General features: G+C 33.0%; 2 protein-coding genes across 2 annotated transcripts; one reads left to right on the plus strand and one right to left on the minus strand.

Annotated features, from left to right (window-relative positions):
* Positions 1-353: 353 nt before the first annotated feature.
* LOTGIDRAFT_168706 (hypothetical protein) lies at positions 354-7579 on the minus strand (the record flags this gene model as incomplete). Its single annotated transcript, XM_009066590.1, has 14 exons — positions 354-394; positions 890-1054; positions 1515-1644; positions 1914-1992; positions 2366-2511; positions 2898-3017; positions 3482-3622; positions 3963-4101; positions 4407-4563; positions 4882-4979; positions 5207-5343; positions 5707-5763; positions 6729-6828; positions 7377-7579. 14 exons carry the CDS (start codon positions 7577-7579, stop codon positions 354-356), a joined length of 1713 nt encoding a protein of 570 aa, XP_009064838.1.
* Positions 7580-24875: 17296 nt separating this feature from the next.
* LOTGIDRAFT_88828 (hypothetical protein) lies at positions 24876-25178 on the plus strand (the record flags this gene model as incomplete). Its single annotated transcript, XM_009066591.1, has 1 exon — positions 24876-25178. A coding segment is annotated over one exon (303 nt), but the record flags the coding sequence as incomplete, so codon positions are not given.
* Positions 25179-27378: the final 2200 nt, after the last annotated feature.

A 27378-nucleotide genomic window follows, 5' to 3' on the forward strand; every position in this document is an offset into this window, starting at 1 on the left:
TTCGATTCCAATACTATTTAAGATCATTCCACATTCGTGTCCAGTCCAGCTAAGTAAAAAGACCTTCCACACAGCCTTTGTCTTTTATCCTATATCCAACCAAGACCAGTCTATAAGAAAGGTATCCTATATATAAGCTTATATAATCTGGTGCAATGCTCTATCAGTTCACAGAAATGAAAAGCAGTTGGTGTGACACAAGCTTTTAAGATCAGTGTTTGTTGTCAGTGATATCTGGACGACAGCTGAGATCTTAGTACCATGATGTTAATACAAGTTCTAATGTTTGTTGTAATATGGTACAATAGAAAGTATTTATGTATTGTTAAGGTCTATCACACATAAACTTGATGTCATACTGGTGTACTTCTACCTGATTCATTCCCATTACTCACTGAAATACAATTACCTATTTCATTTATAAACAAGTTAAACAGATAACTATTGCTTATGGTGTACTGTATTTCAGTCTAACTAAAATATTTTTGTCTTCAATATCGCCACTCTTGAACGCATTAACCTTTTGAATTAACTTGATGATGTCTGCTTTAAGCAATCAAATTTCTACCCTCTCCATTGCTGGAAATTTATGACTCTGGCAATTTTAAACTGATCTGTACACAAATGTGGTATGGTGTAGAAAACATATGATTAAAATGCAGATCCATTTGTTTCACTTTGTGCTTTTTTGGGGTGACTATAATGATCATCCATGATCTGACAAAATTCTTTTTAAATTGTGTTCAGTTCAGTTTTTATCAAATAGTATCCTAACCAATTAAAAATACTATTAAATATGGAGTGATAATATCATACATGAAAATCCTAGAATATATTGCATGAAGTTTCAAAATATTTCACTTGAGAAATTTTCTTTTAAAGTACCAACCTTTATCTAATGGTCCCCATATTCTAACAGTACCATCATCTGAGGCGCTAGCTAACATACTAGGTAATTTAGGATTCCAATGTACACAGTTCACAGTTCTACTATGACCTTCTAATGAGGCTACTGGTGCTTCTTTTTTACTGTGCCATATATACACTTTATTATCTGTAAAGAAAATTACCATACTTAGGTTTACAGAATAAACATAAATATAAGATTTATAACAGCTTTATGTACTACTCTTCTGGACTTTATTGAACTAATAGACCAAGCAACACCACACACAATGTGCAATGAGGGAAATTTTGTCAGGTCAGCAGCATTAGCCTTCTTTTTTTTCAATTTTCAACTGTAGCAGGATCTGTAATGTGCACAGTCTGTAGCACACAGGACCTTGGTTTATTGTCACATCTGTACGACTAGACGCTTTTTCCACGTCAGCTTCTCCAAATTGTATCACTGAACAGAGCTTATGAGTTACATTCTCAAATGGCATTAAGTAGTATGCTAATACTATCTATATTGAATCCATCATTTTCAAGTTCTAACCATCATATACAATTTTTTGACAACAATAATTCAAGTCATGCATCAGTTATCAAAAGATAATGATTGTAAATATTACCTTCACTACCACTAGCTACAAAATCCTGGTTGATTCCTCCAAAACATGAAAATATTGTATAGAAACCTTGTGTTACACCTTGGAACTTTCTCAATAACACTTTATCTTTTAAATCCCATAGATGAACACCCTACAAAATACAGTGTTCATAAAGTTATTATGATTCTTGTTTAACCATCTAGATAACTTTAGCTACCAGTTAAGATTATCTAGTTTACCCTTTATGATAAAATTTCTCTTAGATTTATACCATTTAAAAATTACTAACAAAGCCCTGTTTAGTGCAACTATTATCTCGAAACATTTTTAAACAACCTTCTAATGCATATCTTGCATCTAATAGATCTGCAGATCTAATAGCTACTCTGATATAATATGCACATATAAAGATAAGCTTACCTGAGTTGCTACATTAACTAATGCTAATCTGCCAGTATCATTGACAGTGAAAGACATAATAGGATGGTCCTCTTGTAATCTGAAACAATGATAACAAATTAGGCTTATTTTTTTCTTTCACTCGACAAAAAGCCACAAATAATCTTCATATTTGTCTTCTTTGCAAAATGAGCTATGTCATACGGTGTTTACTGCAGTAACTTTTGTCTATTTTTTGAATTTCCACTTTTAGGATCTTGATTCTTGTTGCATCCAAACATCAAAGGCATTAAATATCTGCTTTATCCCTATAACCAGCTCTGATAAATCTAATGTAAGACAAATACCAACTTAAATGAGCTAACTCCCTGAGCTGCTATGGCTTCTCTTCAGTTATAGAAGACACACTAATTTCATTTGGCTGTTAATATGCAATAAGTGCAGGAATCTGATTAAATTTCATAAGAACTCACATATTACAGTCATGTTGATCATCAAAATTATACGCTCGAATTCTATGATGGGTATCTGCTGCTAAAAATAACTTGGTATCGTTGGAACAAGCTAAACATTGTACTCTAACACCTTCCCAATTATCTAACATAGTACCATCTATATCCTATAATTAGTTAATAACACTATGTTATAAATACTGTTATAATTATATCATCTAAATACATAATGGTTTTACCAGCTTATGTTTTTCATGTGTAGCTATTATTAATCCCACACTTTTGTTGCATCGTATGTGAACCAGACACAATATTTTAATTTAAAAGAGACACTGATAGTTAAAAATTGAGCTATGTCATCTATAGTTAAATGACTACAGCAATTTGAGAGGAAAGTTTAACAGATATTGGCTTAAGTGAGACATACAAATGAAGCCAATTGAAAATAACCACAAATTGACATTACAATCTAGTTTAGAACATTAGCTTCATTTTTCAATATTCACAAACATTGGTAGCATAATCCAGCATCAAAATCATAGTTTATACTTACACAAATATAAAATTGTCCCCTAGTACCACCAGTAACAAATTTTTTACCATCAGTATGCCAGGCAGCACTAGTTAAACTATCTTCAGGGGATTGACTTATTTTTTGACGTAATTCTCCAGTCTAAAATTAAAGTAAGAAAGAAAGATTAGAACTATATTTTACAAGGATAACAACTTAGGTTCACAGTTAGGGATCCTTTCTACCAGCTGGTCCTTGGCCAAACCTCTTGGCATTGATCTTTGTTGGAATATCTGTATCCATTTACAGCTGGGTTGACTGGAATTATGATTGAAGAGGCCTTAATCAAGGCCATCAGACTATCACACACCGATCGAGATCGGAACCCACAGCTGCTATTCGCTCGAAATAACCTAGCAAATGACATCATGTTAAGAACCAACACTCTAACCAACTGTGCTATAGAACCTCACAAAGTACCAAGATAGAAGTACCGTCCGTTATCCATTTAAATTTTGTATATGTTGGTTTGAGCAGGGCAGTTTGGAGTTAAATTTGAAATTCATAGAATAGTATTTGTATATTAAGATCAAACTAATTGTAAATAGGATGGTCCAACTACTTACTTCAATATTCCATAATAATAATTCTGAGCAATCGTCTGGCCCACAAGCTAATATATGACTACTATCTGGACTCCAGGCTAAAAACGCTACACCGTAAGAATTATTCTCATATGATTTTCTGTGACGTAGTTCAAAAGTTTCCTGTAAAGAAAATGGATGAACTGTAAAAAAATTGTTACTGTAATGTTGGGAATGTGTTAAGGTAATTTTTCAAGGCAAACAACGCAGGTTATGGCTTTCGATTTTGGGTGCCACTCTTGGCCTAAACTTAGTCAAATCCATTTTTCTTTCCCCGATATCTAAGAGAAAAGTCTGCTTATGTTCAATTAAGGTGCCCTTGATGTTCCTGAAAGATAATCATCTTCTAACATGCCGGAACAACATCTAAAACAAATGTAATATTGAAATTTTCTCAAATTTGGTACATTTTCTCATAAAATTGTCAAAATCAAATTTTTTATAAAAGAGTTAAAAAACTTACAAAGTCAACATCCCATATAATCATATTGCCATCTTTAGACCCTGTAGCTAGTTTCCTACCATCAGGTGAAAATCTACAGAACCATACTTCATCACAGTGATCATTTATTATCTGACTGGTGTGACATGGAAACTGATCTCTATAATAGAGTAGTGTTTATATACATAAACAAATACAGAAATCATATGAAAAATGTTAGTTTAACAATGTTCTGGGTAAAAAAAAAGAACCCTTTTGTGTCTGCCACTATGGATTGATATAAATATAAAATAAGTTTACATCCTACTCTGTTCCAGTTTAAATGAAAAAGAGAGTCAATGCTGCATTAACCACCAAATTATCTATTTATGACACATTGAGCCACCAAGCCACCTCATATTTATACTAATATTAATATTCTGTTTCCTATATTTTCTGACGGTAAGAAAGACAAATCCAACTTACTTTGAACATGAATGATCTAATAATAAAGAGAAACAATCAAGATTTTTATCTAGTTTGGTATTGTGGTATGGACATCTATCTTTCTGCATATCAACTGCTTGTGTTAATAATGTTAATAAACGACCAGGTGGTAACATCACAGTTGGAGGTAGGAAGGCTGAAATGAAAATGAAAAAATTAAAATGAAGGCAATAATAAACTGTTGATTTTGACACAGGCTGCTACAGTTAAACATGTAATGAAAGACACGTGCTGGTACCACTAAATGCTTAGAACATAGTCAATCATTTCAACAAAAATGTTGGATTTTCTGAGTGCAGTTCAAGCCTTTGAAAACGTTTAAGGCGTTTTTTGTAAAATATCACATAGGACTGATTATCAATAATGCAGATACAAATTATGTAGAAAATATCTTAAATTGTATTGCAGCAGAAGATACTGAGCTATAAATTGAAATTTAAGGTTTTGTACTTACTTTGAAGTTTTTCAATAAGTTTTTGACGTGATTCTGGTCCTCTCCCAGACCATTCAGACATTTCTCGCAAATCATTTGCATTACTACACATCATATATCTACAAATATATATTAATGAATCAATTAATAAAATATAATGGAATCTTTAACATCATTAAAGATTGCACCCATTGGCTATAAGTCTCAACCAAAGGTAACAAATGCTTAGTAAAAACTTTCAAATAAAAGTTTACAGGCCATTATCATTTTCACATTTAGATAGGCCAACTGTTCATGTCAAAAGTAAGTCTCATCCTCAATATATCCATTGAATAAGCTTACTTACGAACTTAATGCATGGACTCTTTCTGTATTATATTTTAATGGTGTTAATTCATGTCTTAAACAATGAAGAGCATCCAATTCTCTTCCAATTTCTAAATATTCTAAATATTTCTGTTCTAACAACAAAAACCTCATTTTCTACAAAAGATAAAATAATTAAGTCAGTATAATGAAAAATGTCACAACACAAGACAATATTATGGAATAAGCACACTTCTTTAATAAAATTACACGTGTCGTCATCAGATGAAATCATAGACGAACTCCTCATTTCTAAATATCATTCAAGTCTTATATAAAGAAAAATGTCTGACAGACAAATAAATAAATCAACAGTCAGGATTGAATTCTCAACAGCAACTAAAAAATATGTTCTACCCCATGGGTAAGGGATTAAAAAGAATTGTCATAATCTATTATGTATAGTTTGCATCAATTCAATTCCCACAGAATCTCTGTATTGTCTGCGACCTTTCAAATTGAATAGAAAAGAGATCTTACCATAATGCTCTGTTGGCTATCAACCATTTCTTTCAAATCATTTAAATCATGATCAGCCTACAGAATTAGAATAAGTAGAGGAATTATGAAAATTGGCTTACGGTTGATAAAGCTTTAGGCAAACCTTAACAAATATCATTTCTAGGTCATGAACCTCAGAGTTTTTGAGAGATTCCAGACCACACTATGAGGTCAGTCCCTTTTTCATTGAGCAATGGATCGGGTCTAGTTTGAAAATCTTAATCCTATCCTAAGTGAATTGTCCACAATGGATAGTTTTTTCTGACTCTTCCAAGTTAATTTCTGTCAAAAAAAAACAAGTAATTCAAAAGTATTGGTAATTCTTTAAGGTCACTAATGACTGATTTTAAGCAAAGAGCAATATCTGTATTTTTTGACTATTTTTTAAGCTTTTCTTAAACAATATTAAAACTTATTTTTTACTCGTATTAGTGGTCATTATTTGACCATTATCTAGTATACTAATCTCTTTCCTTAACCTAATGAAGTGACCTATATCATATACCTGTCAATAGTTAAATAGGTCAAATAAATTATGAGTTTACAGTAGCTTTAAAGGCAGATAGTATGAAGTCAATGCAGTAGCAATGTTATGAAACATATCATAACCTTTGATATTTGGGAGAGGTTTTATAAAGATTTCTGTTTAATAACAACACACAAAGATTTTCTTAATTGTAAACAATATGGTCATGTGATATGCAAATGAGTCAGCTGTTTCTATAAATAGATATAAACATCACATCACCATGCCTGTTTCTAAAGCTGTTGTCATTACATTAGGTTATTACTCCTGGGGTCATATACTTTAAACACAAAACATTCAATGATTATTTTGACAAGATATGTTGGCAGACCTATGCTTATGAAATCACATTTTTGAATTACTAAGTAGTCAAAGTGGGTTCAATGAATTTAAGAATAAACTCAATAAGACTGTATATGATCATTATTTAAGTTCCTTAATCTCAAATCATTAACATAATCAACAAAGCCTTTACCTTTTCCCATTCTCCATCCATAATATGGGCTCTAAATCTAGCAGCTGAAGAATGCTCTAACATACATCCAGATTCAACAATCAACTGTTCAACAGTTCGACTGAAAATTAGAAATCAATAATTGTAATAAGCCATTGATAAATTCATCTGGACCTGACTTGCAACATGTGGTACATACAGTTCAATTAATCAATTTTAATACCTAAAAATTAACAAAATACCAAAGACATCAAACACATTCCTCTAACAGTTATAGAATTCAATTCTTTCCCATTCCATCATGTCTGCTTAAAAGCTGACAAGCACCATAATCAATAGATACTTGAAGCTAACGGAGTACCGATATTTGCGCGTTATTTTAGGCAATATGCTATAAACTTATCAATATCAAGACCTATGATTGTATAAGACAACTCCAAGTAGCATAATTCTCATAAACACATCTACAACACTAGCAGGGTTAGATTCTCTTGATTCAAAACTATAGTAATAAGTTTGAATCAAACAAGCTTATATAATATCTTTTCACCGTGTAAGGACCTAACTCATGCCTAGATATATTATCCATTAAGCATATTACTAAAATAACTTTAATAGGCCTATCCTATACCAGGGCAATAATAAGTTTTGGTTAAAAATCTAACTTACTTCAACCCCAGTCCTCGCAAATGCTGCCCGATTAGACGTACTATATCTTGATCTGTTCTAGACATTATTTTAGGATTAGGGCAGTTGTTATTCGATCCATGCATACCCCCATTAGTAGTTGATAAACATGCCCCATTTTGTTGTGAGCTGCTTGCTGACTCCTCTGTCTCTCCATTGTGCTGAGGGCAGCCATTAGCCTGCATGATCATTGAGGCTGATAGTCGTTGCTTTTTAGGCGGTGGAGGCGTAACACCACCGTCTTCGGACTCGGAGGACGATGCCAGTATGTCTACACAGATGTCTATGATTTGTATTTTTCAGGTAATACAAACCATAGAGTAAATTTCTGACAATTTTTCAGCTTCCAAACAAGTCAGACTTCTCTGTCCAAATTTGTTTTGCTTCGTGACGTCACAGCCTGTTGAATGCTGGGAAATACCAGACGAAAATCTTCGCATTTTATGTGATTTGTTTTGTAATATTTCTTGATTCTTTTTGCCAGGGCATGTAAATTTATTTTCTGAAATCGTTTTATCTGCAGCGGATATACATCTTTAGTTTTCCTGGTTGTTCCTATTGTTTAACGATAACAGGCCAAAATAGCAGACGAATTTTGTGATTAGCTGTAGGGGAGATTAGGTTGCATTGGTACGCCAGTTTTTCATATAATGTCTATGATTTTTTTAAGTTTAAGTAGCAGTGACATCACGGAGCCAATTTTAATATAATAAAAGCCTGGAATTCAAGTATTTAAAAAGATTCGAGTGATTGCATGATCCATGATGGAATAGATTAGGTAGACACATAGGCCATAGGCAGGCGTAGCTTAGGCCTAGGCCTACATCCCTTCTCACTTGACCAGTGTAAAGGTTGGGAATGGAACCCATAGCACTTCGGACGCATTGGTTTGGCCACCTAATCATCAATGCAGTGGAAAGAGCCCTCTCTCCCTTCTTTTTGAATGTAGGCATTTGAATAAGAGATAAATAAATCCATAAAAATCTTATATTGCCCATACTGGAATAATGACCTTGACCCTTGGCATTTTGGTAGGCCTGAAGGTTAAACCATTAGAGGGACAGTCTGATTTATTAGGGCCTAGTCTAATGTTTGACTCAAAATTATGAAAACAATATAGGGCCTACCAAATACTGAAGAAATCAAAGTTTCAACTTAATGTAGGCTTAATTTTAGAACGCCAAAACAAGTAAAAAGGTTTACGTAAAAATAAACTCTCAATTATAGAGAGAAATTCCTCTTTATCATTCCGACGGTTGCAGCTGAAAATATCTAGCAGTAAGGCCAAACACAATTTCTAGATTTTCTAGTTTAATATCACCCCTGTAGTAGCCTACAATTGCAGTAATCTCTGAAAAAAAAACATGTTATCCTACAATGGGATTTTAAAAAGATCTATAAACTGTAAATATGTAAAAGATTATTTAGAATTGAAATAAATAGGCAAATTAAAGGCAAACCCCTGTCTAACCGTCTTAACAATGGTCAAGGTATTACGAACATCGTCCTATACTTTGACTATAATAGCCAGTGTTTGTAATACTTTGGCATTAACAGGCCCGGACCGTGTTTTCACGTCATGAAATTGAAAATTGGTAAAAAATAGTGCGAGTCATTATATTCCTGGCACTATTATATAGATCTTTTACATATTACCCTGAACAATACATCACAGAAATAATTCTATGAAGTAGGTGAAAATGGTTAAGCTGTGCCTATATATGTGCCTATAATTGGTTGTATATAGACTTGTTGGATAGCCTAACTTTGAGCCAGTGGCGGAGACAAAGAAAGGGGGCAGGGGGTGGCCCCTGGCCGCCCCGAAGGCATGTTTTTCGGGCATGACTCTCATAACTTAGTTAGAAATTCGGACCTCAGATATTTCGCCCCCTCCCGTACGTAAACGTAAACGTTGCACCGCCACTGCTTTGAGCCAGTTACTTCCCTTTACCTTTAGAATATAGTATCTTTCCTGCTTTCGGCAACTCATTTCTGAAGTACTTGAGTGTTTAAGTCAGAGATATTGCTTTAAATTGCATAAAAAGACACACTATAAGAATCCTCATAGTTGGCGGTTGTGGTTAAAAATACACGGCTTAGAGCCTCTGGTTTGCACTCCACGCAGTTCCATTTTTAGGGTTAGGTTAAACGGAGTAGATAGATAGAAGTAAAAAATAGTCTTTTTTAGAAATATTTTGATGTATAATCTATAGAATCATTTCAATAATATTTTTATTTTTATTTATTTATTATTTTGTTTTGCATACTGCCAGCTTTAAAGAGACAGATGCCTAGTTTGGGGGTTGATCTTAATATTGAATTATGTAAATAGTCTTCAGTACTAGATATGTAAGAACAATCACATAATTCCTTCAATAATACTTCAAACTTGGAATTTTAGTTAATATTTCTATATTTTGTCTTTTCTATATATCACAGAGTATCTTTAATTGACAAGTCGTCATTTCAACATTCAAACGTGGATAATTCTGGACACACATGGATTTGAAGACTCCAGTGAAGGCGACGGTGAGCTGTGAACACTGTTACTGATTGGCTTAGCTTAAAATTCCCTTTATTAGGATTAAAGTATGATTGGTCAAATAAAATGGCGCATCTGTCCCTTTTAATAACGCAACTTGGAAATAAGAAAACGGCAATAAACACATGTGTTGGAATACAGGGTGAGGCAGATGAAATATTTTAAATGTATAAAAAAAATCTTGTGGTTCATACTGAAAGGAAGAAATCTGGGATCATGAGATCATGATGGTCGGTGGATCCCCTGTCTCCATCAATACATGGAGAAAAGGTAAGGGTTACAGGCTCCAATTAGCAATTAGCAGAACTTGCCCCAGGTAGTAGGCTAAAGAAAGTTGAACAATACGGTCCTGATGCCATGATACAGAATCTTAGTAGGCATTGCCTGTATTTTACATGTACATTTAGACATTATGGGCTAGACATTTCACATTCTGAGACACTGTTGGGTTATATGTGAAGTAGACTAGTAGGCCTATAGGGGAAACAAGTGAAGAAACATGATCTTTAAAAGCTATTGTTTGACTAGGCTAGAACAAACTGAACCATACCCTTCAAGGAGATCAGGAAAGGACAGCATAATAAGGCTCCTTTAGATCTTTCATGTTCCTTAAGTAATGGTACGATTATTCACATCTAACAATAACATGATCATGTTCATGTAACGTTGCTTAAGGAACAAGTAGGTCTTTAGGCCGCCTCTTTTCTAGCCTCTGATAGCTATTTTGACAGTTCTCGAATGCATTATAAAGATTTAGAATATTAGATAATCTCTAAGATGAATTCAGTGTGAAATCATGATTCGGGTTGAAAAATTATCTCGTTATGACGTAATAATTCTCAGCAACGGCACATTATTTTTGGTACTTTCCAATCACGTGACAATAAAAGTACTGCACGACGAGGGCCGCGGTAGATTTCGACTCATGGTGATTTTACCTTGCATATTATGCACTGTTACTTGGTAGATATATAGCCTACACCTTTAAATTGTTGCAAACATTCTGAATTCCTGATAACCTAGCGTGTATGTCGCACCTTATCGAACAATTCAAAGATATCTCTTAGTTTTAGATCTATTTCAAAACTCTGTCTTGGAACTGTTTACCTTCATTCAAAAGAGGGGCGTTTGGTGTCCAGAGCTTTTTCATAGATCCAAGAGAGAAATATTCAGTTTTATTTTTTTGTATGGTAAAGCAATATGCGAGATTTTTTTTTCTTGCCCATGCTCCCACCCCAATTGTTTATGTTTCTACTAATTCTTACATATTTTTGCAGATAGGCCTAATCTGAAAAGATACTTGTAATGTCAACATGCCTGTCCAATCAGTTTCTAAAAAGAAAGAAAAGTCGAGAAAGAAACATTTATACAAAAAGGTAGGCCCTATTTTTAATGACAGTTTTTTAAGCTTTAGAAATAACATTTGAATAGGATCTTGGCCATAAACGAAAGACTGTGTTAAATATTGGCTTACGAATTGTTTTCCCTATGCCATAGGCTAGTTTGAAAATAGGGTATTAGATTAGCTAAGATGTTTTGCAAATGACCAAATAAGGGCCAAATAAAAATCAGCATTGATTTTAGCTTCAGTTCAGTAAGCAGGTTCCATTTTCACCACACATTATTTTCAAATTGTGCTCCTAAAAAAAAACATGGAGCATGCCAAGATTCCTTGAGGATTAGTGAAAAAACCTCTCAAACAGGCTCATTTTGAACTTTATAGTTGAGTAAGTCAACTCCTTGGTGCTTATTGTCTGAGAAACTTAAAAAGTTTTTTGAATTTTTTTGGAGAATTGGAATGTCGTCCTAAAAATAGCACTTTAAGTCTTACATGTCCTTGCGTAGAAAAAAATAATCTTTTGGATGTTTTCATTGAAAACAAACACATTTCCTCATAGAAATTTCAACCCAAAAATTTTCAACTGAAGACATGATGTGTGCTTATATTTCTATTTATATCAACGCACAGACATTATGTTTTCAGAATTCAAATTCTCAGAAAAATAATGGGAAAAGTTCAAGAAACTTTTTTACTTTGTTCAGAAATTGTTTAACTACAAGCTTACAAACCATGCTTATTACATTTTCTGTTTACAGCCAAAAGTAAATGAAAATGAAGAGAATCAACAGGTTTCAAGGTAGTTTGGATTGTTATCAATTGTAGAATAAATTATTATAAAAATGTTACATTAAAGATGGGTTCCCTTATTTTCATTTATGAAACTTATATGAATAGGAAGTAGAGGTGTTCTAATGACTCCGAAAAATGGGTTCCCTTATTTTCATTTATGAAACTTATATGAATAGAAAGTAGAGGTGTTCTAATGACTCCGAAAAATAGCCTTTTATCTCACATGTCCCTAATTAATTCATAATTAGCTAAAGAATTACCAGCAGAATTCCATTGAGTGACCGATCAAGAAAGGTCAAAAAGTCTTTTGTTGTTTATCCAGACTGTACATGCATAGACATTTATGATTGGTTAAAACTATTAATTATATGTAATAAGAACATAATGATTTGATTAAGAATATATGACATAATAAGATAAGGAAACCCATCTTTACAAAAAAATTTAACATGATTTTACAGTCAGATAAACATGCTTCACTTGTATCAAAAAACCACCACTCAGGCAAAAATGTGCCATCATTCTATATTTAATAGGGCAGTCTGATTTTTTTAGAAGGTGGGAATAATTAGGTGCTCAGATTAACGAAAATCTATTATCTGAAAGTTTCAACTTTTAAAAAATCCTACCGTTAATACTCAGATAGCCAAAACTATCTGAAAGTTCTATGAAAACCTTTTACAGTCACCAAATTTTAGATTTTGGTGTAGAAAAACTTATTCTGTAGGTTTCAAATAAAATTATCTATCCTTTATCAACACTGTTTTTTTTTTCAGTATAATTTACATCATTTTTAATTATAAAAATGTTGAATCCTGCCTTTTAAAAGGAAATTGTACATTAGGCCAGACCAATTTATTTTTTTGTGTTACGGTAATTTTGTTGAAATATCTGTTGCAGGAGGAGACAAATATGTGTGAATGGCAGGAGAGGAAAAATACTTACTTTTTCAGTATTTATTTAATAATTTAATCCATATATTTTATTAATAAAGGGAGTTTATAATGATGATTTTTGTTTTGTTTTTTTTTTCATAAGTAATAAAGGGTTTTTTTTTTGATGGGATTATTTTTTCTCTTCTAATTTAAGGAAAATTAAGGTAAGAAGATCAGTATAACAAGAAAAAAATTGGTTTAGCCTTAGGTGTGACAGACACTAGCAAAAGATCATTTGTGGCATTCACATGCAGTTGATGAAGATTGACTAAATGCCAAATTCGAAGTTTTTTTTTTAGAAATATTCATTTGGAAGGAAAAGCTGTGCATTAGACTACACAGTATGTAAATCAATACATGACATTATACATTTAGCTGAGATAAGTGATTTTCTCCTATAATTTCAGTGAAGGTACAGCATGTAAACAGACAGTTAGTAAAGTTAGTCCAAGTAAAAGAGAAATAGAAAAACAACTGCGTGAATTAAAAGAAAAGGGAAGGGAACTGGAAGAGCAGTTAAAGATGCAGGAAGAGGATACCAAAGCTAAGAAGAAAATGAAACATAAAAGTGGAAGTGGTGCTGGTACTGTGAGTAATCTTATTAATGCTGACTAGACATCACTCTTTTCAATTTCTAGATAATTAGTTTCATGTTATAATCTGTGGATTATTACTCTCACTTTCTCTGATCTGATGAAATTTTTCTTTGAATTGAGTTCTGCAGAATTCTTGTTATGATTTAGGCTAACCAATCAAAAGCAGTGTTTAAAGAGGGCGGACGAAACTTTATTGATTGGTTGATAATTTTTATACGGCCACATGGAAATGGTTTCGGAGTTATTGCCCTTGACTTAGTAAAAACGCGTAAAATTTGGCTTGTAGGCACAATAGGGACTACAGTTTTTATCAGATATTGATGAAACCAGGTATGCATGCATATATTGATGAAATCTCAGTCAAGTTCGAAATTGGTAATAATTGGATCACTGGTTTCAGAGTTATTGCCCTTGACTTAGTAAAAACGTGTCAAATTTTGATTGTAGGCACGATAGAGACGACAGTTTTTATCCAACCTAGATGAAACTAGGTATGCATGTATATGTTGATGGTATCTCAGTCGAATTCTTAATTTTAACAATCCAATGAAGGGTTTTGGAGTTATTGCCCTTGACTTGTCAAATTCGACCTCCAGACATGATAGAGACTACAGTTTTGATGAAATTAGATGCATGTATATATTGATGAGATCTCGGTCAGGTTAGAAATTGGTAATAATTGGATGAACCGTTTCAGAGTTTTTGCCCTTGTGTGTACAGGGGTGAGACATTGTTCATGTTTGAATGTGATGATAATTTTATGAACTGTTTCAGGATATTGCGTTGACTTATGGATGATTTTAAGATTATTTGAAAATTCATTATTTAGCCACTAAATATTTTGTTATCATTTCTGACAGCTGGTAGTGGGTGTCTGTTACCTTGCCTGGCAAGCTATCTTTATAACCTAGAACACATAGCAGTTTAACAGATCATGAACTTAGCTTGTACAGAGTTATCAACATTTGAATGTTAAAATGAAGACTTGTCTTTTTTTGAGAGATTTATATAGAAAAATAAATTGAAATATTAAAACAGAAATAAAAAAAAAATGTTATTGTTACTCAGAGTTTCACGCTATGCGATCTTCAGACAACTGACCTATATAATTCAGCCTGTTTCCCTAATGAAGTTGAACAAGTAGAACTTATTCTCATGTCTACACTTACAGTTCGAAATGTTTGTTTAAAGAAGTGTTCTTAAGGGTATTATTGATGGAAAGCTTTTCGGTAACATCATTTTGTTTTATTTGTGTAGGCTCTGCTTGGTCATTCCATGTCAAATCGGACTAAAGGTTCCTGAGATATGGCCCACCCAATTTGGGGAATTTCGGCCAAAATGGGCGTGACCAACATTAAGTATTTCTAGAAAGGGAATTGCACAGGAATTCCAAATCTGTCCTTATGTTTGACATGGGAGTGTTTTAATGAGTGATGACCGTTGGATACTTTTTGAACTTGAATTTGACCTTTTGACCTAGAGATGACCTATCATGAAGAATTTAGCGGAACAATTTTTCAATTCCGGTTTAAATACTTCTATATCGCTCTGCAATTGAGCACTATCTTAACAGTGAGAAGTTTTTGTTATTATAGAAAAAGAAATATATAGAAATAAGTGTAATTTCTAGTTTAAGATATTTTTGGAATTATGTGATTTTCGTGCAGTTCTAGTACTTCTGAAGACCATTTACATATTATGTTCAAGACCCAATCAACCCCCAAAAAATAGAAAATCACTGGCATTTTAGTCAATTTTCATGAATGTTTGTTACAGAAGAAAAAAGGAAAAATATTAACAAAACAAGAAGTTGAAGGAGAATTAGAAGAAGTTAGAAAAACACCCACTAAAAAGAAACCTAAGAAAGATGATATCTATGCTAATAAACAAACTGAGGATCCAATGAAAACCAGTATCTTGCAATCTCTGAAAAAAGACATAATTGGGAAGATGAAGGAATCTTCTGGAAGCTCTGATGTTAGTAATTTATCAAGAATTATGTGTTTGCGTGTATCAGTGACACAACACTGATACCAACAATTTATATTAACTCAACTTTCAGTCAGACATCTGTGGTCTTGCAACAAAAACGTAAGCATTTTTATATTCGCCCTCATGAAATGGATCTGAGCTTGATTATTATCTTTTGATTCCTAGGATGATGCGTGGACAACAGAAAATGAAGATCTTTTACAGCGCCATTTACAAAAGTTTCATGATCTGATGGAGGTTCAACCAAGAAGACACACTGAGGCACAAATCAAAATGGAGAATCAACGTGTTCATGAAATAAACCTTGAAAAACAGAATAAAGAACTACAAAGAGTTCGTTTGGCAAGTATTACCAATGTAAGTAAAAAAGATTTTATGTTGGCATCCATGTCCGTCATTTCAAGGCAAATGCTCTAAAAACCTGTCAAATTTAACCAAATTTGAAGAAAGTTGGTATGTGCCAATTGATGAAATCATGATATTATGAAAATCAAGTTTAAATTTGAGAGCTTTACAGTTATTAAAAACAGAGTTATCTTCTTCTTTCCTGAATATTTAAAATGGTTCTGTTCTTTTAATTTTAGAACGATATACATAAAATGGTCAAACCACACTTAAGTGTCTATAGGTTTTCAATATTGCATGAGGGGCCTGGCGTAGTGATACCACGAATGTGCGTAGTGGTATCACTACGCCAAGCCCCTAGTGTGCAGTTCGACTTTTATTACATACTATTTTGTTTGATTCAATACATTATCATCTTGAATTTGCCAATAAATTTCTTCAAACGAAATACATAATTCATAGTATTTCTTAATTTGACCTTATTTGACCTACGTGTGTACTTCGCTATGGGATTCCCCCTGGAATGTGATATTTTCAAACATCATTTGACGTCAAAGGGAGTTCCCTATAGCCTACACTGGTCATCTTGAATACGTTACTTGATTTATTGTCAAAAAAGGTAATAACGGTATTGCTTGTGGAAATTATAGCCCATGGGTAGGTTTCAAAATATGGTTTAATGGAAATTCATTGTCAGTTGCACTATTATGAACTGTGACTAAAGCTTTGAATATGTGGACGTATATTGTCTGCACCCCTGTCCGCCCGTCAACATTTGCTTGTAAACGCTCTAAAAACTAGATTTTTTGATGGAATCAAATGAGATTCGGTATGTATATATATATATATTCAGAAAACGAAGATAGAGTTTGAATTTGAGCTATTTTCGACTGTTAAAAGCAGAGATATTGCCCTTGCCCCAAAATCTTGAATATGCTCTTACTGTCTTAGTTTTCAACCGATTTTTATGAAACTTAAAATGGATGTTATTGGACCTAAATCGAAAGGTTTGAGAAAGTTTAGTTTACTTCTGATTAAATATAAGGCTTTTTCAAGATTTTGGCCTCTTACGTCAGTTTTTAGGAGTTATCGCCCTTTAACCTCTATACAGTAAGTGCTTCTATCAACATAATTGCTCGTAAACATTCTGTCCATCCATCGGTCCATCAACATTTGCTTGTAAACGCTCTAAAAACAAGATTTTTTGATGGAATCAAATGAAAATCAGTATGTGTATACATATTCATAAAACGATGATCAAGTTTGAATTAGAGCTATTTTCGACCGTTAGAAGCAGAGTTATTGCCCTTGCCCCAAAATCTTGAGTATGCTATTACTCTCTTAGTTTTCAACTGATTTTGATGAAACTTAAAATGGATGTTTCGTTTTTACTATCTGCATCCCGTGAAGGGCGTATATGGCTGTGGTCCACTATCTTTATTAAACCAAGTCTAATACACTTCATTTTGTGGGCGTGAAAATGAGACTTGTACAATTTATATCTGACCAATCAGACGGTGGTTAATCTAGAACAGAAATAAGGCAGGGGTGAAGGTCATGTAAAGAAAAAAAGAGTACAATTTTTATTATCTGTAAGCTTCAATTCTTTATCGAAAATCTTACTCAATTCTGTATCAAGTGATTTGATTGGCTGACATCAACTCCCTGAAACAATTGCATTGGAATTTGAGTTGAATAAATGTTTTTCTTATAATTTCTCAAGAAGTAATAATCTATGAATAATCTTCAGTAAAACAATAATCTGTTTGAATTGAATTAGTTTTCATGTTGAAATCCATAGTCTCTACTTGTGACCTAGGCCAGTGCTGGTATAGGAGAGTAAAATCTATAACACCTATAACTAGGAAAAATTCAGGGCCAGTTTTGATTGGACAATAATTAGCTACGAATTTCCCTCACATGTATTACCACTGTCTTGAGGAAGTATGACGAATGCTTTCCCTCACATGTATTACCACTGTCTTGAGGAAGTATGACGAATGCTTTCCCTCACATGTATTACCACTGTCTTGAGGAAGTATGACGAATGCGGGTCTGATTTAGACAGGATGTCTATAAACAGTCTGAAATACAAAACATACAATTGACAAATATAATGCAATTATATCAGTATGATAATCACGGTTGACTTTGTCAAATAACTTTACATATACATATTATTTTATACAGTCGGTTATTATGAATAAATATATAGATGGATATGATAACTGAATAACTCAAAATCTTACCGTACTTCTGTTAATAATTCATAATTAATAGATTATTGTTATTTATGAATATAAATGAATTGTTTTTATTCAAACCTTAAAATGAAAACCCTGAGATCCAAACCAATATATTGGAGAAAGACTGGTAGCAGCTAATGTACTTTACATATGAAGAAGTATATAACATATAAGGGAAGTATTTCAAAATGAAAAGTTGTATCAGTTGTTTCAAATATTAAGTTTTTTGTTAAAATTGTGTAAATGATCTTATCTGGACAATGATATGATGGTATAACATGATAACTATCATATATCACAATATGATGATATTTCGGTATTTATTAATGAGTTGAAACCGGTATATCGCCCAGCCTTGAGTAAGCATATTCAAAAATATTAAAACTTATATCCACTCTATATCAATCACTCTTCTGACACAAAAAATATAGTTACCAAAATATACATATACCTTAGAAAGTTGTACCAAAAATGAAGATTTAGTGAGTCCAATTAGAGAACTACACTATTTCAAAATAAACCACTCTGTTTGCAGTGGCAGCTTAAGCCTCCTGGAAATAGGGGTACAAATAGGGGGCAAAACTTACTGAATTGGGGGGGGGGGTGGACAAATGTCTGAGGTTTCAAACTGTGGAAGTGACAATTGGCTGAGGGTATTCACCCTAAGAAAAATTGGATTCATTTTCATGAAAATTGATGTATTTACTCCAAATAAAGTGTCAAAACCAATTCCATAGCATTGCCTGTTAGTTATCCATGATGTAAATGACATAAATCTAACTTAGTTATATGCACTTCAAATATAAGCTTATTTGTAAAGTCAGTAATTCCTCAGCGAAAAAAAAACTACTGTCCTCTTTACAATCACTTTAAATTATATCTAACTGATTCAAATTTTAAATAAATTATTAATCAACAGCTGTTGAAAAAATCATTTTTATCTACAAGTATTTATTGTGTAGGAAATTAAGATAAACCAATATTTTCGACATGTAAGTTTCAAAACTTAACCAATGGGTTCAAGTCTAAACTCAACAATTTATTTCAAGCTTGGATTTGATCAGAACTAGTTCTCTATTTATCTGTTCACCAACTTGTTTTGTAATGAGGATAAGAGATTCATATTTTTCGATAGCATTCTTAATGGAGTTAAGGAATATTTTTCTATTTTGGTCAAAAACATTAAAATTAGCTTGGGTGTTTGATAGTGGTGTTCGATGAAACGAAGTATGCATATTTGGATGGATGAAATATCAGACTAGTTTGAAATTCATGGTCTTTTTTTTAATTACTGGCTTGAGACATTAACTGCTTCTGTGGGCATATATTAAAGGTACAGATGAGCCATTTTGTTACCAATCATACTTTAGTTTTTAAGAATCAGTAATATTGTTCACGGCTCTCTGTCAAAATTTGAGCCTTCAAATCTATGTTATTTTAAGATACTCTGTGATCAATAATAAGACATATATAGAAATAGTGAGTACCGGTAAAATTCCTAGTTTGAAGTATGTTTGAAGGAATTATTTGCCCTGTAAGCTAACTGATATTGAAGTTCCTGGATTGTTACGGTATCTTAAATAGCATCAAAAATTAACAAACATAAAGAATTTTGAGATGAGTTTAAAAAAAAAAATTTCAGTCAGTGCAAATTTTTCATAAGAAATTGGATTCCTTGCTTTTACAGGCTAAGGGAACAGACCCAGCCAAGAATAAAGAAGAATTTTTAAGAAAGCAGCAAGAAAAGGAAAGAAAAAGAAACCAAGAAGAGATTAATGAATTACAATCAGTAAGGTAAGTGATTGTAAGACAGACCAAGCAATATGTCAAGTCTGATATGGCCAACATGAAAATAGTGTCAAAGCATTGAGATGAGTCAATAAACCAAGCCGAATTACGAATTATATTCAATTATTCTGATAGCAGCTTTAATTCTGTAATTTTGCAATAAGTAACGCATAAAAATATCAGCTACTTAAAAACAAAACTGTTTTGTGTCCTCTCGAAACTGAAAATAATTTTTTATGTTCTAATGGAAACAATTTCTTTAACTGGACAGATGCGCCATTTTGGGTCTTAAAAATAGGTAAATACTAGAAGTACTAGAAATATACAAAAATCGCATGATTTACTAGAAATATACAAAAATCGCATGATTTACTAGAAATATACAAAAATCGCATGATTTACTAGAAATATACGAAAATGGCAAGATTTTGCCATGGTAAAAATTTCTTATTTTCAGTATGAATAAGAAAGTGAAATCATCAAGAGAAAAGAGAATCAATACAAAAGTAAAGATACCGGTTGGTGGTCAAGGACTTGTTCAAAAACATCCTAAGAAGACATGGGGAAGTAGGTATCAAAATTTTTATGAATTCATGTGAATTTACGAACACTAGCAATAAATAAACCAAGCACTAACGATCCAAACCGTAAAAAGAAACCTGAAATGCAAAACAACACCCTGGTGATACATTGGTAGCAGCTGTTTCTCAAATGAGGAAGTAAGCTTATATTAATCAAGTGAGTAAGTATTTCATAATGAAAAGTGGTATCTGGTAAGCATACCCTTCTAAAGATCCCTAGACAGTTGCAAATTGAAAAGAGCAGGCTAATGCCGCTGTCCTGGCAAAAATTCCCTTATTGCACCCTGCATGGTGTTTTCTGTCATCATAAGCCCACACAGTGCAGAAAAGTAGGATGTAAAACTCCATTCATTTCATTTCATTTCAAGTCTGAGCAATAACAATATCACAGTTGTAATCTTTGTTTTTCAGCTGTTCCTAGTGAGTTTAATCTGAATCCTAATGATGATACAATATGGCCCCAAGTGAAACCTCCCAGTAGATTTGGTAGTACTGGTAATGTATGGTCTGAACGTGAGAGAAAACAACAACAACTACAAACTTTGATTCCAAAATCAGCCAATGAAGAAGAGGAAATGATACGGAAAGCTTTGGAAATGAGTAAAAGAACAGCTGAGGAAGAATCAGAATTTAGAAGGTTTGAATTTTAGAATAATGCATCTTCACAATGTCAAGCTATTACAAACTTCCTGCTTATACCTTGACTGCAACAGCCACTTGTATCACAGAATGCAACGAGTTTCCTTGGATTGTACACCAGCAAATATAGCTAATTAGAACCCTTGACAGAGAGGCTGTCTACATATTGTTCATAGATTTTCTGTCAAGGCCTCTGATTGGCTGTATTCCCTAGCATACAATCCAATCAGATCGTTTAATTTACTAACTTCCATGATACAAGAAAGGTGACTATTGCAGTCAAGGTATAAGAACAAAGTTTGAAAAATGCAATTTGTTTCATGATCACATGCTTTTCAAATCAAATTTTATCCAACTGTATAGAAGCAAAACAGGTTTGTATAATAGATATCATGTACAAGTAAGATTAAGCCTAGATTGAAGTACGGTATTCCTATTTTCAGTATAAATTCCAAGTATTATACTCCTGATGATGATCTGACAGCAGAATTACTAGTTAACAGATTAACAATGGAGAGTCAACAGTTAGCTGAGTGGGTACAGCTTCCTCATAATTCTACCACCGGTAACAAGAAACCATTAGATTATAACAATAATAACAGACGGGACAAGTAAGTCTTTAATTTCTGTGTTCCAGTCACTAAAGATGAATGCTCTGAGCACTAGGTTTCATTAATTCAATATCTGTAAGTTTTGCAGACAGGAGGAGCTTGCTTGAAAAAAGAGGGGCTGATCTTTCTAAAAAGAAAACAAAACAGACAGAGTGCTAATCTTGATTCATTTCAGTGATTGCAATCAACAAATTAAATGCAAATTGAAATAGAACTTGAAGAATTTGTAAAATCATTGGGTGTAACTATTGAGCTTATCTTGAAAATTACAATACATTTGGTTTTTTTTCCAGGTCACCTCCAAAGTCAGCCATAATACCAGTAAATCCACCAGTAGAATCAACCAAACAGTGGTCTAAATGGTCTCTTATGGATTGTCAGACTGATGTTATTAGTAATAATCCAAAAGAGAAACTACCTGCTAAAGTTTCATCACCCCATAAAAAAAGATCACCGATTAGAGCTTTGTTCAAACCTGCTGAAGAAGAGGAGAGTTGGAATTCAGAAGATGCAGATGTTTGTATGGACATGAAGGATGCTCCACACCGATGTTTCAATACTTTCAAAGAAATGGTTGGTTCTGAAGTAAGATCTGATAATTGTGGTGCTAACAGTCAAACCAGGAAAAGAACAACAACAGAGGTATTTACATTTGATGAATACTATGATCCTCATGGTGGAGCTCGACCAAAACATCCAAGCTCTAAGGACTCTTTGATTCCTGATCCTGTGCTGCTCGAGCCTTTGAATGAATCTGTGTGGAGTCCTCTTCCTACCATACCAACACCACCTCAGGCACATAAATTCCAGTTTTCTCAAAGATGTACAGTTCCACCAGAGTATGAAACCTTGTCTTGTTCTGTCTTGAATGATAACTCCCATTCTAAGGAAGATGGAAATGGTCTCCATGATACAGTGAAAGTAGAACAATCTAGATTTGATGTGAGTTACAATTCAGATGGAGAGGATTGGGATGGTGATATTGACTATGTTGGTCCTGAATGTGATCCTCAAACTAAATCCACACATCTTTCGTATTCTGGCATCCCCAAAGCTGTAAACAATTATGAGGTGTTGCAAACAGAATGTACCAGACAACTCCATAAAGGAGCTATCCAAGATGTGCAAGTTGTCAGCCCTCCAAAAAATGAGACAGAAGTTAAATTTGTAATTCCTGAAAGGGATCAAAGTCAAAACAATATTTTAGATTCAGAAAATGAGAATCTGTGCAAATTAAATTCAAAGGTTGAAACAGGAGGTCAATCCAAGGGCATACGTTTCATGTCTGCTAGGTCCAAATTTGCTGCTGCCAGAAAACAGTTTCTTTCAACTCGAGGCAGTAAACTCTCTCAGCAAAGGGAACAAAACAAGGCAGATGACAAAAGTTTGAAAGAGAAAAAAATTCTACCAGAACTCAATCCAAATGCTGAAAATTTCACTCCACATGTCATTGAAGTTAATACATCATTTCCTCAGTCCAATGCACCTCTTCAAAACACCCTGAAAGATGTTACCAATATTGTTAACTACCCAAGCCTAGATAACCAATACTCCATAGAAGCCATCTCTTCTGAGTTAAACTATGATTATTTATCAGATGCTTATAAATCAATGTATGGTTTCTCAGAAACCAGCAGTACAAAAGTCTTTTGCCAAGACCCGAGTGCGTTGAATGTGACTCAAATTTGTACTCAAAAATCAGGTTATGGTAATAGACTAGAGGAAGCAGCTGTTCTTCAAGACGAATCCAATAAATCAAGCTCAGTTACCATCAGTCATCAGGCTTATCCATCAGCAGTTCAGCTTCACTCTAATGGTCAAATTTTTCCAGATCAGAAATGCTTTGAAACATTACAAACTGTTCCAGAATCTTGCTCTCTGAATGATAATGGGACTTCCTCCAATGATATAACCTCAAATTTCCAGCATGCATCCATTACTCTGACTCAGAAATCGTCCATACCAGATGTTACAATTCCCATTGGTCTTCCACCACATCTTGTTAATGCTTACATGTTGTTCCTTAAGCAACAAGAAAATTCAGAAGCCCATCCTTATGTACATATTGAAGAACAGTCTGAATCATTTTATTCTGAACCAATTCTACCTCAAGCTCCTGTTGATGTGTCTGCAAACTTGGAATATGTTAATCTCATCCAAAGTGAAGGTGAAACTACAGATAGAGTACAACCTGAAAGTGTAATTAACTATCCAAAGAACACTTTCGCCAACTCTTTTGCTCCAATTTCTCGCATGTCCAAAGCCAATCTTTTAAAACAAGCTGCTCTATCTAGTGGTAATACAAAACCAGCGATATCAGAGTTACCTCAATCTAATACATCTTCTATCAGAGTACCAACTCCTGTCCAACTGAATGATTTGGGTACAGAAATAATCCACGGTGATGCATTTACCTTCAAATGCTCATTGCAGACAAACGAAGATTGTCAAATCGTACAACGTGAAAATCTCACCCCGGTTGATTCTCATACCATGCCAGGAATGAACTATCCTTTGCAACCTATGCCAGGAATGAAGCCTCCTATACAAAATGGATTTTGTGGCAATCCACCAGCAATGACATATAATCCTGTTCCAATGCAGCAATCTTTACCAATGATTTATCCAACGTTTAACCCATTTTTATCTCCAGTTGCTCCATTTGTTCCTAAAGTGTATAAATCACAAGTGTTCGATCATTCTGTTCAGCAACAGAAACAGCAACAGAATGTCCAACATCAGCATCCAACAGATAAAAACCAACAACAGCTTCATAATGGACCAATGGAAAGTAACAATGCATCTGTTATATCAAATAATCATACAACTTACCATTCCATTTCAGAAAAAAAGGTAAGCTCATACATTTAAAAAAATAACTGAAGTGTATTTAGATCTAGAGTGTAATTGGATCTTATACTTAGATCTAAATACTTGTCAAAATTGAAAGTGTATTTAGACCTAATGATAGAATTGAAAGTGTATTTAGACCTAACGACAGAATTGAAAGTGTATTTAGACCTAACGATAGAATTGAAAGTGTATTTAGACCTAATGATAGAATTGAAAGTGTAATTAGACCTAACGATAGAATTGAAAGTGTATTTAAACCTAATGACAGAATTGAAAGTGTATTTAGACCTAACGATAGAATTGAAAGTGAATTTAGACCTAATGACAGAATTGAAAGTGTACCTAGACCTAATGATAGAATTGAAAGTGTATTTAGACCTACTGATAGAATTGAAAGTGTATTTAGACCTAATGATAGAATTGAAAGTGTATTTAGACCTAATGATAGAATTGAAAGTGTATTTAGACCTAATGATACAATTGAAAGTGTATTTAGACCTAATGATACAATTGAAAGTGTATTTATATCTAATGACTAATTCTTTATATATCCTTATTGTTCATTTATTGGTATGAAAGAACAGGTAATATGACCGGCCATTCATGTTTTGTTAGGGCCCTATATCTAATAAAGATAGATTAAAGAAGAAACTAGAATGTTTGAATAAAGTGAAGAGTTTAATGGAAGAAGTTCGTAAAGATGGAGGTGTTATTAATGTAAGTAAACAACACACATCCTTTAAACCTATATATGGTTATTTTATAAGTTCTTTTCATTCTGAGGCATTGGATGATTCACTGGTTTTGAATTTTGAATTGGTACTGTGTTGGTTTATGACTTAGACACTTACATACTAACCTGAATTGGAAACATGTATCTTGTAGAGAAAGTTACCCTTTTCAAATAGCTTTCCTTAATGCTGCAGGTTAAGCAGACTATGATGAAAAAAGCTTCATTGTCTCAGAGATCCATATTTTGTCTGTTTAGGTGGCACTTAAATTCTTCTTTGGTTAACTTGATCTTTCCAAAATCTGTCTTGGAACTCTTGATCTTTTCTACAGTATAATTTAAACTCTTTTCGCACTAAATCTTTAATACTCTAAATCTTTTCAAACTCTTTCCACACTTGATCTTTTGAATGTATTTCAGTAAAGTGATAAGGTAAAGAAGAAAACAAGTTGTGATAATATTAAAGGTGATAAATTTTATCCTAGTGCTTGATTTGTTTTGTAATTAAAAGATCACATGCCTAGATTCAGGCTATCTAGTCTATTCGAAAGAGCTTACTGCCAAATTATTTTATTTTCAAAATCTAGTCATATTTTTGTTATTTTATATGGATGTGCTCTATTTTTTTATATATATTTTTGTCCATTTTGAATGAATATCAAATGCTTATGTGGTTATACATAACTCTTTCTCATTGTTTACCTTTTCTACTTTTGTTTAGGCTGACCAAATCAAAAGTGTATTCAGATCTAATGACCAAATCAAAAGTGTATTCAGATCTAATGACTGAAACAAAAGTGTATTCAGATCTAATGACTGAATCAAAAGTGTATTCAGATCTAATGACTGAATCAAAAGTGTATTCAGATCTAATGACTGAATCAAAACTATATTTAGATTTGGATCTAATGACTGAATCGAAATTGTATTTAGATCCAATGCTTCGATCAACAATATATTGATGATAACCGAATCAAAAGTGTATTTAGATCTAATGACTGAACCAAAACTATATGCAGATCTAATGACATAATCAAAAGTGTATTAAGATCTATTGACTAAATCAAATTTGTATTAATGATTGAATCAAATCAAAAGTGTATTTAGATCTTATGACTGAATCAAAAGTTTATTACCAGATCATAAGTGAAAACTTACAGCTAAATCAAAAGTAGAAAAGAGTAAAAATCATGATGTTTTGGGATGTAACTTTTGATTTTGTCTGAGCTCTCATATTATGTTCACAGATGTGAATTAATTAGGTTTTAATTTATATTATGTGTCGTTCCATTATCAATATCAGTATATTTAGTTTACATCTGTTCACCAAAACTATGCAGTATTCAGATAGGATATTGAACAATTGTATGATTGATGCAAACTTAAGGAGACCTCAGATCATAGTGATCACCAGTTGGGTATAGTTGTGAATAAGAAAAGCAATCGTAAGTGTTGAACACCATTATCATGCAACTGAGTTGTGTTTGATACTCATGACCACTTGTCATTATACGCTAACATATTCAACAGGTAATCACTATGTTTTGAGGGCACCTTTAGGTACTTTTTATTAGTTTTATAATAAATTTTTGGAATGTATAGATAAATATATTTTAGCATGCAGATATTTATAAACAAAATTTATCGAATTCTTTCTGAACATTTGGCAATGTAATATATAATGTGCTAAAATACCATGCAGTATTATGTGCTACTGACTAAACATGATTGCAGAAAAGAACAAGAAATCATATTGTTGTTAGTTATGTCTGTCTACACACTGAATTATTCATGTATATATTATATACTTTATGTTTTTACTATATGCTTTATTATTGCTAATCATCAATAAATAGTGCTAAAATAGGGTTTTTTCTCAAAAACATAAAGTGATAACATGAATGCCAGTGCAATAAAAGCAATATGGTATTGTAGTTTCAGCAGACAAAACTATGTATGGTTCTTACATGGAAATAACATACACGAACATAGTTC

The sequence above is a fragment of the Lottia gigantea genome (assembly GCF_000327385.1).
Source record: "Lottia gigantea unplaced genomic scaffold LOTGIsca_78, whole genome shotgun sequence".
NCBI classification, from domain to species: Eukaryota; Metazoa; Mollusca; class Gastropoda; family Lottiidae; genus Lottia; species Lottia gigantea.